We start from the raw sequence: 16,838 nt of genomic DNA on the forward strand, positions 1-16,838 counted from the left end.
CAGTCATTACTGACACCTACAAGTAACTTACTCTACAGATACCATTCTGTATGCCAGTCATTGGTGACACCTACAAGTAACTTACTCTACAGATACCATTCTGGATGCCAGTCATTGGTGACACCTACAAGTTACTTACTCTAGTGATACCATTCTGGATGCCAGTCATTGCTGACACCTACAAGTAACGTACTCTACAGATACCATTCTGGATGCCAGTCATTGGTGACACCTACAAGTTACTTACTCTAGTGATACCATTCTGGATGCCAGTCATTGCTGGCACCTACATGTAACTTACTCTACAGATACCATTCTGGATGCTAGTCATTGCTGGCACCTACATGTAACTTACTCTACAGATACCATTCTGGATGTCATTACTGACACCTACAGGTTTCTAACTATACAGATACCATTTTGTATGCCAGTTATTACTGACACCTACATGAAACTTATTCTACAGATGCCATTCTGGGGGCCAGTCATTGCTGACACCTACAAGTAACTTACTCTACAAATACCATTCTGTATGCCAGTCATTGCTGACACCTATAAGTAACTTACTCTACAGATACCATTCTGTATGCCAGTCATTGCTGACACCTACAAGTAACTTACTCTACAGATACCATTCTGGATGCCAGTCATTACTGACACCTACAAGTAACTTACTCTACAGATACCATTCTGTATGCCAGTCATTGGTGACACCTACAAGTAACTTACTCTACAGATACCATTCTGGATGCCAGTCATTGGTGACACCTACAAGTTACTTACTCTAGTGATACCATTCTGGATGCCAGTCATTGCTGACACCTACAAGTAACGTACTCTACAGATACCATTCTGGATGCCAGTCATTGGTGACACCTACAAGTTACTTACTCTAGTGATACCATTCTGGATGCCAGTCATTGCTGGCACCTACATGTAACTTACTCTACAGATACCATTCTGGATGCTAGTCATTCATGACATCTAATAGCAACTTACTCTACAGATACCATTCTGGATGCCATTCAGGTAGAGTTAAATGTCCAAATACTAGTGTTTTTGTTAAAAACAACAACAAGAAGAACAAAAACACATCTAAATGCTTTTAATGAAGCAACAATGCAACTTATACAGACTAGAGAATGCTAATTGGCTATTCAAATGACAAGGTTATTGTTTACTTATCTGTCCGCATGTAAAATATACTACACAAATTTAACTAAGGATCTGTTGTTATTTTGGTAAATATATAAATAGATCACTGTTTATGATGCCTTTCCATGATTAACATTTGTTTCCAAAGACAAAATCAAATGTCTCACAAATAGCAGGTGCACAATTCCTCATGCTGACCAACATACTCATAAAGTTTCATGCTTATAGGTAGAATTCTTTTGGAGCTGCATATCACACAATATTTTTCAGACCGTTTCATCTGAAGTCAAGGGCCATAACTCTTATCATATCTTTCTTGGGGTATAAAAAGAAAATCTTACATAATAAAAAGGCAATTGTTGATTTTTGAAAAATAAGTACCAAGTATATTCACAATTACAAATTTTAATTGCATGTTCAGGTATGTTCTGCTTTTTTAATTCTGTATAACTACATAAATAAGACTCAAGCTGCAAAAAGACTTTATTGAGTTTATTAGAAAAGAGTACTAGACACTTAATATTTGACAAAATGCAACAAATCTATTAAAACACTATTACATTAACAACATCAACATATATAAACATTTTATCTGAACAAATCTCAATGAAAATAATATGAAAAATGCAAATTTTATTCTTAAAAAATTGAAACCATGAAAAAGGTATGATAAAGGAAGTTAAAAATAAATTAAAACTAAATTTATATAAAAAAAAGATATATTTTTTTTTATCGATTTACATTACCGGTATATAAATTTATCGATATTTCTGAATTGTTATAGTTACTGAGTTAGTATTTCAAATAGCACATGCTGTTAATTGAACAATATCAAAGGATAGAACTTAACAAATAATTGAAGTTAAAGTTGACAATAATTTAGTTAGACCATTGAAGAAAACAAAATTTCTAAAACTGTTAAACACAAGGTAACTAACTGCGAGCAAAGCAAACCTGTTTTTAAGTTGTTGATATTTTTTTCAGTTTACAATGTAACTAAAATGTATGTCTCTTTTTTATGGTACAATAATGTGCAAGACTATGAAGTCCCTATAAAGTACAATCTTTACAAAATACAGAAAATAATTATATTAGGCATGACAAAAAAAAGTAATGTTTGTTTCCAGTTTCCTGACCCAACTCGAAAATTTCTTATTGCCATCAAACAAAGTTTGGCAATTTTATCAAGACACTACTTAACCTTCAAATAAAAGTAAACTAAAAAAATCCTGACATGGCTGTGAAATCAGAAACAAACATTCTTTTTTTGGCCTTAACAACGAATGATCAACAGGTTTTCACAAAGCATTGGAAGAAGAAAAAAGTCATCAGTATCACACAGGTGCTTGCATCTTCTACTGTACAGTCTGTGTCCTAGGGATGCTTTGCAGGCAAACTAAATCATTCCAAGCAAGTTAATTCATGTTTTCATCCTTACCGATTCTCTTGCTCTTGCGATTGATTCCTGTAAAATGTGCATAATAAAGTTTAAAAAACATGTGAAATGTTTAAAATACAAATTACTGTTACAATAATAAAGCATCTTTAATTAACTATTAAATCAATTAAAATTCAATCGTTGCATGTGTTCTATACACATATCCATCTGTTTTTATAACAATATAAGAACAATAGACCTCAAACAATGCCACACTTAGCTAAATGTATATTTTTGCCTAAAAAAACTAATTCATGCTGAACAAGGACTCCTTTTGATAAAGGGAACCATTTTTTAACAACAAGATTTGTGACCATGTATTGTCAACATAAACTAACTGAAATCCATTAAAAAATATTCTGTTGCATGCCAACCTGAATAACAAAATTGAACACAGACCTGCAACGACTTTCCAGTGATAAAGATAAGCATTTAAAACTTAATTTAACACTAATCTAGTATTTTATTCAACACTAATCTAGCACTTTATTTTATACTAATCTAGTACATTAACACTAAACTAGTATTTTATTCAACACTAATCTAGTACTTTAGTTTACACTTATCGAGTATTTTATCTAACACTATTAAATCTAGTACTTTATTTAACACTAATCTAGTGCTTTATCTAACACAAATCTAGTACTTTATTTAATACTAATATAGAACTTTAATCAACACTTATCTAATACTTAATTTATAACACTAATCTAGTACTTCTTCAACACTTATCTAGTATTTTGTTAACACTAATCTGCTACTTTATTTATAACACTTATCTAGCAGATTATTCAACACTAATCTAGGATTTTATTAACATTAATGTAGTACTTCATTCAATACTAATCTAGTACTCTGTTTAACCTATCATTTATGTTTTTATAACAATAAAACAAATCTACACAATTTTACCTAATTAATACTAAATTCTTCAACAGATTTTTTTAAATGTTTTAATGCTGGTTTCTAATCTCATTACAAACTCAATTTTAGCACGTTTAAACTAACATCAGTCACCAGGAAATTGATTCAGCTACTCATCAAAGGCAATTTTTTGTGACATCATAGATGGTGACACATAAACAAGTTAAAAATTGCTTTTGCTTTGACAGGAATCCCAACTGTAACACATCTGTTGCCATTTTCATCGATGATATAGATTGCGATTCATAATTGAATAAGTGTTCTATGTGAGTAAGGCCAGTTGAAATTACAGCACTAAACATGTTTACCAGCATGTACATTTGTAATTAGCAGTGGGTGGAGAGTGGTTAAACTGCTTAAAAACAGTTTGTAGTGTCTTTGAGTCATTCAAATCTTCTTATTCAAGTTTTATTTATCCAAGGTACATTTACTTTAAAACAAGGCATTTCTTGAGCCATTCATTTGTCTTGATGTCATATAATATATGTCACATAGTTTCAGCTTTGGGGTCAAAATAAAAAGGTCATAACTAAAAACAGCTGATGCTATATCAACCCAGTTGAATAAACTTAATTTAAACAACGGCAGCCAATTCTATAAAACTTTAATAAAGTATTCCACAGATGATCTTATGGTTAGTTGACTCATTATTGGATAAATATTGACCAATCAGTAAACATTTTTGATAACTCTGACCAAACAAAAAACTGTTTTAAATAATTGGCTGCATATTTGTATGATGATGAGATAAAAAAAAATCTATTTCACACTAACCCTTGAAATAGTACCTCTCTTTTCCATTTCAACAACTGACAAGCTAGGAACACACACACTTACTTTTGGCCTTTTTGCTCGCCTTCTTTCCAGCTTTCTTCTCTCCCTTCACTTTCTCTCCCTTCACTTTGTAGAACTTGTTACAATCCATTTCAGTAGATTTTTTGGCAGTTTGTTTTCTGACTTTACATTGGGTGCCAGCCTCGCTGTAAGTGCGGTTAAAAATTGCACCAGTTGCGCAGGTTGTCAGATCATCCATGATCGTTTTCGCACAGTCCCTCTTTTTGGATGCTGTAAATGATATACATATATGTTCAACAATTCAATAAATATGCCTGAAGACATTGTTAATGTCTTAAATGTTTAAGTTTAACATTGGAAACAACAGGGACAAAATGTTAACATTACGCCTGTTTTAACGGCCTAACACTTCACGAGACAGACAATTAATCATACATTCACAAGACAGCAGCTAAAAGTTAACAGTAAAGCCTGTTTTCAAGGCCTTCATGAGAAAGACACACAACTCCACCAGACAACAAACACAGGATAATATAGACATCAAAGTATTGTAGTCAATAGTATGAAAACTCATCAATTAATGAGCAATATTTGATATTTGGCATATTTTATCATGAACCATTGGGTTCCTGACAAATAAAGAGTACAAATATTACTCAAACTTTCAATTTCATTTAACCACCAATATTTGTGTGAAATTTCACACTGCATACAAATACTAAATGCCATATGTTTTCAATTTTTCTTTTTGTGCAAAAAACAACTCATTATGTATAATTAATTAAACAGATAATATTTTTACCATTAATTATTGTCGTGAATTTGTTGCCATGTAACATGACATTCAACATGCACATCTTCATTGTAGCAACACAGGGAACAAATATCCTTATTATTTCCCATCAACTTCTATATTGTGTAAATTAGTTGCAATAGAAGATCTGAACAAGAAACAAGGCTATGTGGAATCAATCCAACAATTATGAACAAGAATGCTACAGAGTAAATGCAAGGGCTTCTGGTTTATCTTTTAGCTGGATGGGATATAACTCAAACATATGCATATTGTCACTGGTAACACATGTACTAAGTTTCATGTGAATATCTTCAACAGTAAATGAGTTACGGTCAGGGTTAAAGTTTCTAGCATGTTGACACCGACAACTACAAAAAGGCTATTACAATACATCAACATTTTGCCTTGAAATATCCAGCTACCTAAAATATTGTTTCATATAGTCACATACCTTTTGTTTTGGAGTAAGTACAGTTAAGCACCTGAACGAGAGGATCAGTAGAACACCCCGTAAAGGTGGATGTAAATGTCTGATTCATCTTGTTGTCGGTACATGCTGTCCATGTGGAAGTGCCTTTAGACACTGAAATGGTATAAAATAGTTTTAGTTTAAGTAGAGTTTACGTAGAAACTAGTCATTTGAAATTCTTTGAAATCACTGCTGGCTTGCCAAATACTTCACAACTGAGTCAAATTTAATGATACTTTTTTTTTAATATGAAAATAAAAATGTCTGTATTTAACTGTAATGGAATAATGTACCTTAAGATTTTGAATTAGTAAATTAGGTAAAACAGGAGTCTCAGAATCTATATAAAGGACAGTGCTTGCACTGGCAATACATGCTTTGTTCATGGGTTTTTCCACATACAGCCGCCCGGGACTGGAAAAACCCATGAACAAAGTATTTGGCCTATATATTATATCATAAGTATTTAATGATGAAATAACTTACAACACTGCTTTTTTGATGGGGATGTCTGGGCCACCACCATGGTAACCATCAAACACAACGCAACAAGGAACACGCTTGTCGACATGGCTTCTAAAAAAACATTAAAGAAGCTCTTGAATAAAACACTTAGCGATGATGTCAATGCTTGTTCGTTTCTCTTTGTAAATCAAAGGGTATTATTCAACACATGTGCATATTTTCATAGTGAAAAAATTAATACAGCAGTGCAAGAAACTCCTGCTGTGATGCTACATTCACTGCAAATGATTGCATGCATAAATTTCTTGTTGTTTCCAAGAAGTGAACAGAAATTAAGATCTGAATTTTTTTTTTAACAAATTCTCATAATTAATGAAATATATTTAGCACAGGGTTAACAACATTTATAACAAAAAAATATGAAACAGAGTTAGAAATCAAAATTATATTTCTTTTCATAAAAGGTCAATATGGCCTTAACTAATATGGAAAACCCCAGCATGTGCTACCTTTATAGTAGAATTGTGTTATCCAATAAACATTTCACAAATCTACATTAAATAACAATTAATAAATTCCACCAAGTACCCTTCTTTCATAACCGACATAAGTTAACACATTTCCCGAGTTTCCAGATACTGAATCACATTAAGTACTTAACACTGGTACTAAGGAAATTGTTGCCTCACATCTCACAAGCATTTACTGCTTCTGGTACAGTTCATTTTATCTGATTTTATGCTTTAATAAAAATTCTCAAGACTCAACATGAAATTCCAGCCCCTCCAGGAAAAGTTTAGATGCTGATTAAAATCATCCCCTCAGGCCGTACTTCAAAAATATTTGTTTGCAGTAACCCAATTTTCTCAGTAAAGGTAGGTTGACACAGTCATATGTGTCAGTGGGTCAGTAGGTCTATATGAACTTTTGTCAGGGCCAGATTATTTTATTATGACAGAGGGTGGTGTACTTCATATAACATTAAATAAAAGAACATTCAGTAAGTTAATCAACAAAACCTCTTTTATCAGCGTGTAGGTAGGTGGCCACTATCATTTGTCAATGGAAAGGTAAGCAGACACAAGGGTATTTAGGTTAACCAAAACTTTTATCAGCAGGTAGGTAGGATGCAACTATCTTTTATCAGTTGGTAGGTAGGATGCAACTATCTTTTATCAGTTGGTAGGTAGGATGCAACTATCTTTTATCAGCAGGTAGGTAGGATGCAACTATCTTTTATCAGTTGGTAGGTAGGATGCAACTATCTTTTATCAGCAGGTAGGTAGGATGACACTATCTTTTATCAGTGGGTAGGTAGGATGCAACTATCTTTTATCAGCAGGTAGGTAGGATGACACTATCTTTTATTAGTGGGTAGGTAGGATGACACTATCTTTTATTAGTGGGTAGGTAGGATGACACTATCTTTTATTAGTGGGTAGGTAGGATGACACTATCTTTTATTAGTGGGTAGGTAGGATGACACTATCTTTTATTAGTGGGTAGGTAGGATGACACTATCTTTTATTAGTGGGTAGGTAGGATGACACTATCTTTTATCAGTGGGTAGGTAGGATGACACTATCTTTTATTAGTGGGTAGGTAGGATGCAACTCTCTTTTATCAGCAGGTAGGTAGGATGACACTATCTTTTATTAGTGGGTAGGTAGGATGACACTATCTTTTATTAGTGGGTAGGTAGGATGACACTATCTTTTATCAGCAGGTAGGTAGGATGACACTATCTTTTATTAGTGGGTAGGTAGGATGACACTATCTTTTATTAGTGGGTAGGTAGGATGCAACTTTCTTTTATAAGTGGGTAGGTAGGATGACACTATCTTTTATTAGTGGGTAGGTAGGATGCAACTATCTTTTATCAGTGGGTAGGTAGGATGCAACTATCTTTTATCAGTGGGTAGGTAGGATGACACTATCTTTTATTAGTGGGTAGGTAGGATGACGCTATCTTTTATTAGTGGGTAGGTAGGTTGACACTATCTTTGATCAGTGGGTAGGTAGGATAACACTATCTTTTATCAGTGCTATGGTATGTCAAATTGCCTTTTTATGACAGGGGTGATATATAATATATAGCATTGAAGGTTTAAGATTATTTTTGGCAAGACGCTAGAGGCGATGAAATCAAGACTAACACAGTAACTGTTTTTTTTTTCTCAAAAAACACACACAGACCATTTAACAATATTCTGCAATACTTTTACTTATTTTAAGGGTCAAATTAATTTGAATCAAGGCCTTTTTGGTGAGTTGCTTGGCCACAGCAAACACACATTCTATTAAACATGGCCTCAGCAGAACCATTCAATGAAATTCACCAGTATCAATTACTGGGAATGGCATATCAGTGGAAAACATACCTGGTTTTGTAATCTGCACTGTCTAGCCGCAAAATTTTCTTCCTTCCCTTTCTGTCCTGAAAATATAAGAGGAAGAAAATTTCATGCTAAGAAAATAATTTGGCAAATTCCTATGTTGCTTCATGCATTTTTTTTTCAATGTCTTCCATCCCCTCCTGCCCAAACAGTTTTTAATGTTCAACCAACTGTATTAATTGAAAACCATTGTAAACAACTTTGGACATTTCTATGGTTGCCTGCAAGACATTTACGCTGAGTAAAACAACTCCTGTCCCCTTGATATGGCAACAATGAACAATTTGCGCAGGGTGAATCAAACACTACTGTGACTTAAAATACCCCCCCCCCCCCCCCGGAACATAAATGTTTAGCATCCTTATATAGTAACATGATGTACATGATCTACAAGTCATTGATAATCATCAGAGGAAGGAGGTCTGGTCTGTCTGTCAGAGACTATTGATTTGGCCCTGGAGATCCAGATAATCTCTCTGCCAATACACAATCCAGCTGGAAATATCCAGCTATGGACATGGCAATTTCACAACCACTATCATCTAGTAAAACTAAATACATATTCAGTCAGAGATAGTGAAAGCTCAACAATCAATAGACATGACGATTCTTTAAAGATGCACTCTTACTCCCTAATAAGATTTACCACAATTAATACAATTGTTTAAATTTTCCGAAAAGGATAAATAAATATAAAAAAAATGGTTCTTATGTAGGATACCTTGTTCAATTCGAAAGAAAGGTGCAGAACATATTGTTTTTCTACTGTATGATACAATAATTAATTATTATAATTATGAAGTTAAACTGGAAACTAAATACATACACTGTGAATTATTGAAATTTGTGAATTATTGAAATTTTGAAAGTACAACAATATTTTTTGTTCAGTGTTTCACACTGATAGAGCTTGAACATACAGAAGATTCGGCAAGTTCAAATGTGTAAAAACATTATAATTAAAAACCAAAACATTTCATGTGACCTATGAAATACAGACACACAGTTCTGCATTACTCTAAAAATAAGCTCCTGACTCCATTGTCCAAATTAATCTACATGAAATTAAATAACAATTTTAACTTTTTTTAATTTTAAAGCTCAGCCAATCATATAGATCAGCTGTTTTCTCTGAGAAATTTGGGGTCGTTTCCAAAATCTATAACATTCAATTGTTCTGCATAAAGCGAAAACCCTCACCAATTTCAGCTTTGCAAATTATTTTCTTAAATGTTTATTTACCCCAACCTGTTTTTTTTTTTTTCAGAATTGGTGTATATTCGTTATGTGATCAATATAATCACATTCTTTTATCTTTTAGTATATTTTTAAAGCACTCTTGTTAATTTTAGGCAAAATTAGATGCGAAGTCCTATTTTCTTATTTCCTTCAGAGAGACCCAGGTTTCCACAACTGAATTCTTTGTCACCTATAGCCACAACAAGGGGCAGTTAATCAATCACCAATAATGGCATGGCCAGTACAATTAGAATGGATTAGCAAACAGATTTGGCGTCCATCAATGTGCCAGATAATTGCAATATACTTCTTGATTAACTGTGGTCTGCTACCAGGCCAGAATCTGTTATTTGTCAAGCTCTGGCAAGATGTGGTCATCAAGAAATGTTGACACTCCGACTGAATTAAATGTGTTGATGCTGAAGGAAAGGCTAAGGAAAGCTTATTTACTTCATACATATCATTCATAAATAATGAGGTCAATCTGACCAATGGTCATTAATCAAACTCATACTGGTCACTCACTCAGGAACAAATATTCTTGTCTGATTATATAAGTTATAAAAAAGGTATAATAAAATGGTAAATTAATTTATACATCCTCGCTACTTCATTCATAGCCAACTTATTGAAATTATACACAAGCGCTACAGGTATGGGAGTGAATGAACTTGCAAGCTTTTAACCATGGTAACATAATAGTATGATTACCATTATGTCATGCAAGATAGCTATGCTGAAAGGAGAGCCCATGAATAATGCAGCTTGCAGCTACACCCAGGCAACACAGGCTGTTTGTTTTCTAATCTGCTAAAATCAATTATCTCTGAAAACATTATATGTCTCCCTCTGTAGCTATGAGCTTTGCAGACATTTTGGATTACAAGACTAAAGCAATAGGAAAAACTGTCTCTTTATAAATAGTCCTTGTCAATATTTTGAATACCAAGAAGAACAGTTATATGAATGTCCCTTATTATCTGGAATCTTTGCAGAATAATTGCACAATACATTAGTAAGTCAACTTTCTTGAAAGTGGAAAATCACCACAAAAACAGTTTTAAATGCCCAAAGCAATACAGTTTGAAAGGACTAAAACAGCTTCTGAATAAAATATTGGCCTTTTTGAATAGATGAACAAATACTCAGATGACAGGTTTATTAGTCAGCCTAAAATGAGCACGGCCAGTTAAAACCAGTTTGGAACAAGGATATTTAATGTCTTGCACGTGATGTCACTGAGTGGAAATAGCATGAATAATGAAAAACACTTCATTTCACAAGAGCACTGAAGATTGGTATTGTGCTGGTGATTATTTTCAATAGTTGGCTCCCTTTCATTTTAACTGAGATTGACCATAATATCAAATAGCTGAATAAGGCAGGAAAGGGCATGTTATCAAATTGCACATACTAAAAAACAACTTTTAATGGGCCAATTAACAGAAATGCCAATGAAAACACTATCACATGAATTGCACTAAGATATCATTTTCATACAGGATTTTTATTCCATTGAGCTTTAACATTCAATACTGTATACACACACTTAAGGTTTGCAACCTTAAAATCAGAATGAATGAAAAAAAAATTGCCTTGTCAACAGGATTTCAGATAACCTAAAAATAGCTACTGTATTGCACGTTTCAGCTCTCATATACATTGTTGAACTTTCATTAACTTGGTGCAATAAAAGGCTTTGATATTTTGTGACTAAATATGCAGAACTTTACTTTCAACTATGTGTAACATGTTGTTCATAATAACAAATTAACGATAATAAGCAATAAGTCAGCAATTCGTGTGTGACTGAATTAGGGCCTGGTCGATGACTAGTTGTCAATCGCTCACTTATCAAAACATTATGCATATAAAAAAGGTGCTTTTCAGAATCATTTCTTTGCCAGTCGTAATGTTGACAACAGAAGAATTGTGCGTGCAAACACTATATTGCAAGTGAAAACCCTGCATTTGTTTCCATGACGGTGTACAGAATTTTATTTCAGCCTTATCTTTACGCACCTTAATGATGGGTGAGAACACTTGATATTATACATGTCAATTTTGTAAATACCTGTTACAAAAAAATGCTGTCATGCGTGGAAAGGTCTTTTTATACCTGGTTACATATTGCAAACTTAATATTGCATGATCTGCCTTGGAAACAACTTAGCAATCAACCAGTCAACAACAAAGTAGTCAACCAGTTAATGAAAAAGTGCCAATGAGCCAGCGCCTCACCTTTGATCACCTATTTTGGTACTGTGAAAAACAATCTGCGATTCAAATAAATCCACTTGGAGATCATTGAAAAACGAGTGACCATATAAATAACAGCCTATCATTTGTGCATGAGGCAAAACTTCCTATTGAACAGCCTCATCATGTGTAGGTCAACTTTGATAATAAAAAGATGCATGTGCAGCACAAAGAAGAGAAACTGATGATTGTGAAGGAAATTTTAGTTGATTCATTAAGTTACTGCACATTCAAATAGATCTAAAAAAGTATATCATAAAAATATGAAAATATTTAAGATGCCATAATAAATTAAGAATACAATTGTGTACCAAGGACATCTTATAGATTGTGTATTGTTTAATGTAAAATCAAGATGATGATGATCATACTAAAACTTTGGATTTAAAAGTCCAAACACGTTTACTCCATATCTTACGAAAAAGTAGGACCTATGTGATTTAAGTTTGCACAAGCAATGAGATGTGACACAACCCAATATATTGTATATATATGTCCTATCAAACGCAGGGGCTGTGTCCTATAGAGAACACTGACCACTAACAGAACCATTTTCTCCCATTCCCTGTTCACCAACTATTTAAAATCTGTCAAATTTGAGTCAAAAACATGAAATATCTGTCAGTATATGCTTTATCCTATACCCTGCTGTGTTAATTAATTAAATGATCCACACAAAAATAACGCATTCAGCAATCTGACATACCTAAATGATACAAATATTCAAATTAAAACTCGGAGACTGCTGATATTCAATAAACATTTTCGATACTAAATTAGACTAGAAGAGTATAAACTGAACACATTGAGAGTTTTTATTCTTTTTATTCCACTGCGCATGTGCTGAATGACTAAATGTTCAATGCGCGGTGACCAGGATTGAAGGATATTCAATACAGATAGCTAGTAAAACCAGCCTTACTACATATACTGTTGTTAAACTTATATAAAAAAGCATATATTTATTTTGTTTCAAACGATTATTGAAAAAAAGATGTTGAAAAAGGCAACAACAAAACTTTTATTAATCTATGACAACAGTCATGTACACTATACAAAATCATTTGGGATATGTAGGTAGATTTATTCCATTGGAAAAATGCAGACCCCAATAATCATAAAATTGTCTTTGTTGAGTAATTCAGGAATCAGTATGATCAGAGTTTTCCACTATTTTAAGAAATATAAGAATATTACTAAATACTAAACAATTCTGTAATATGTAATAAGGTTTTCAGTTTGTGAATAATTCTTACAGATGGAATGAACTTGAAGGAAATTGTTGTGAAATACATCTTGAATGAATTTGTACTACCTAGCTTGTTCATGAAACACACATTCAAATCACCTTTCAGCAGTACTTTCAGAACTTTGATTTTCTTCAGTCATTACAAATTGCTCGAATTTTCTTTCAACTTTTATTGACGAGTAGTTAGTATGACAGATACTAGAGAGCTTATAAATACATAATAACAATGCTGGGCAAATAAAAATATTATACACAAGTAACAATCTTGGAATATATTTCCTAAAATGTATTTTTCCAAGATGTATATGAAGAGCATTTTCCTCCATATAGAGACATACAATAATCAATGAGGACTGTCTCCAAGGGGCAATATTTGCTAGGATTATGTTAATCTCATATATCAAGTAATACTAGTTTAGTTTTTACAACACAGAGCTTTACTTGGAGCTATTTTATACAATGTATTCCTCTCATACATGTATTTCAGGCCATCAAAATTTATGACATGAGTACAGCATAGGTCAGATTTTGTGTCCCTTTTTGTTCATACTTCTGTTTTTTTCTATTCAAGAACTTATCTAAAAAGGGTCGCCTTTAAAACTTGGTAAAAATTTAGTTATTTTACTTACTTTTATGAACAAACAACAAAAAGCAACTGGCAGATGCTCATTTGAACAGAATTTAGTAAATACAAGCCTTGCAAATCCTTTTTCACCAGTGTTACTATTAATGCCTTTCGGCCAAAAAGTGTGTTTTCAGTCACATTTAGTGCTTTGTTGATATAAGGTAAAGGTTAAGTTTGATAGGAATATCCATAGAAGTTTTTAGGTATTGGTAATGATAATAGTTATGTTCATCAAGGGAAATAACTCAGATATTTTTAAGCTAGAATGAACTTATTAATATATTCTTATTAATATATTCTTTGATATTGAATGTGAAGACATATTGTTAAAATAAATGTATGTCATTTATGAACCAAGTTCCATGAAGATATCTATATGAAGTTGTAATAGGTTTGGTATCTTTATTCAATTTAGTTTCCATGGCAACTACCTGTTTATTGAACAAGATTATTTAACCTCTAACAAAACTCCATATTAAACAACACAAAAACAAACAATTTGCATTAGTTTAACCCAAATTATAACGTTTTAAACTGAATTACATACATAGTTTCTTTTAACAACATATATTTTTACATGTTTATTGTATACATGTTTGAAATTGTTTAAGTGTGTCTCCTGTGATCTACCACATGTTTGGACAGATTAGAAGAGTCTGCCAATTTACAGATATCCAGTGATCATCATTGCGGAACAAAGCAGCTGGTCGAATTGATGGTTATCGTGATTATATCCACACATATTTTTGCTTTTTTTGGGAGATGTGTGAATATAATTTCTATTTTTGAACTGAGTACGCTGTTTAGGATGGAAGTTATAACAAACAAAAATTGGACATTTTTAGCCATTTTTTTATCCTGATATCGGTCCGGCGCAGTCAACATCGGTCCAAACTAGCAAATTATCGGTTATAAGTAGCCCTGGTTTGAATATCATATATATATATACAAAGATGAGACTTTAATAAACACACATATATATATATATGTATATCATACAAATAGCAAATTTTAATCAGTAAAACATTGTACAGGTAGAAACCAGTCAAAATTATCTTACTAGTCACAATCTGCAACATGATCAAGGTACACATTGGGAAGTTTAACCATAAAATGCACGGAAGGAGTAAACATGACGTAGTCTGACCTTTTCACCTCACAAAAGGAAACAAGATCGCTAAATCTGACAGTAAATAATGATGTCTTTCCTTTCCATTCAATTTAATCACATTTTAGATCCGGGATATTTCTATCCTTGACTGAGCTTAAATTTCTACAATTTGTACTGAAAAGTATATTAAACAATTAATTTATGTATGTCCTTTGGACAAAATCTGTATGAATTTTGAATTCTTAATAATGGAAAATGAACTTCAATAATCACATCCTTTAGGTACAAAAAAAATTGAGTTAGATAAACTGTTTTCTTCATGTGATCCAAAATTTTAAATATATTCTTCATCATGTGTAATAATTAATTTATTTTTATCAAATTAAACATTGTGACTCCCATTGAGCAATGAAATTTGAGAAAAAAATAATATTTGGGTATCCTATTTGACAGTGTCAGAAAAGTTAATATAAATTTAGAAATTAGGATTTTACATCCAAAGGTTTAACTTGATATAATTTTATGACATGCAGTTAAATTAAAAAAAGAAAGAAAATGACTAATTTAAAAATAAAAATGTAATAATGCATAAAAAAGAATAAAGATGTTTTGCAAGTCTTATGATTTTTATAAATTAACTGATCAACTATCAAAATAGACTTTCCAGAACGTTTTCAAATACTTACAATTAATGCCAAATCTGTTGTAGTTGCTTTATCAATAAGATTAGGCTTTACACATTTAATTCAATTTTGATAACATTTATACAAAAAAGATTTATTTTTACCAAAGATGTTGGTTCTACAATTTATATGTATATATGGAACACATGGAATCTAATATAATTCAAAATTTTATAAAAATACTACATATAAAAACAGTGTTTTTTGGGCCCTTTTTGGGACCGTCAATGAGGCCCCATTCCCCTCCTGAAAAAGTTAATATTTTTCCCCTACTAAGATTGAAAAATCCCCTTTTTTGAGGAGCATTGAGAACATTAGATGAAGCATGCTAGTATTATTCCCCTTTTTGTCAAAATGATGCTGTTTTTCCCCTTTCAAAGGGCCCCGCCACCATCCCCGTATAAGTGGGAAAAACACTGAAAAAATATTGACAAGAGGCTTTTTCTTTATTTAATTCAATCAATAATGTTTTTGTAAGAAGTAAATTATTTTCAATACCAAAGAAATAAGTTAAAACGCAAATCTGTTTAAATTACATCAGAATTCAATTTAATAATAACAAACTCACCTAAGTATTTCTGCTTTAGTGTCGGTCTATCTCAGTCCACAGTTCGTCAAGTACTGCCCACTGGTCAATACACACACAAACGAATGACCACTTGACCACTAGCGGTGACACTCTAGTGCGTATATCTTCCCTACCCTATAATGGAAAACTATAAACTGTCATCACAAGATTCGCCTTATGAAGAGAAGCGGGATCCAGTTTAAACTGGTTTTTCAATAGCTGTCTGGATAGGAAAACATGCTACAGGGTATTGGAGTGAATTTATTATCATTTTTCTCTTCCTTCAGAGCATTGCATTAGCAAGATGTTAGGCAGGAAGTGAACTCATAACTGTTTTAAGATTCAATCAGAACAGTTATGTTGGTTAATAATACACAATTTATACATAGGATGTGACAATATTATAATCAACAAATAAACAGAAAGTAAACATATTTCAGCATTTAGGACATTGTTTTTCTTATTACTAAATTGTTCATCTGGTGGGGGCACATACCCACAGTTGGCCAGCAAATGAGCCCTAAAACACCTAATTTTAACTTTAAATTGATACATTGACAATAAAAATGCTGATAAATATAAAAAAATTCATAAGTATGTCCATTAGTATGTTAATAAGATGCATAAAAGTAAATGAAGGGTTGAAATGCATCAACAATTCCATAC

At 32.5% G+C, this 16,838-nt stretch overlaps 1 protein-coding gene across 1 annotated transcript; it reads right to left on the minus strand.

Annotated features, from left to right (window-relative positions):
- Positions 1 to 1,632: 1,632 nt before the first annotated feature.
- Positions 1,633 to 16,385, minus strand: LOC128238296 (uncharacterized). Its single transcript, XM_052954074.1, has 6 exons — positions 16,173 to 16,385; positions 8,424 to 8,479; positions 6,064 to 6,153; positions 5,560 to 5,691; positions 4,355 to 4,582; positions 1,633 to 2,620 (listed from the first exon to the last, which is right to left on the minus strand). The coding sequence occupies exons 3-6, from the start codon at positions 6,146 to 6,148 to the stop codon at positions 2,571 to 2,573; spliced, it is 495 nt and encodes a 164-aa protein (XP_052810034.1). The 5' UTR covers positions 6,149 to 6,153; positions 8,424 to 8,479; positions 16,173 to 16,385; the 3' UTR covers positions 1,633 to 2,570.
- Between the last annotated feature and the right edge of the window lie 453 nt (positions 16,386 to 16,838).

This window comes from Mya arenaria, chromosome 6, assembly GCF_026914265.1.
Source record: "Mya arenaria isolate MELC-2E11 chromosome 6, ASM2691426v1".
Lineage (NCBI taxonomy): Eukaryota > Metazoa > Mollusca > Bivalvia > Myida > Myidae > Mya > Mya arenaria.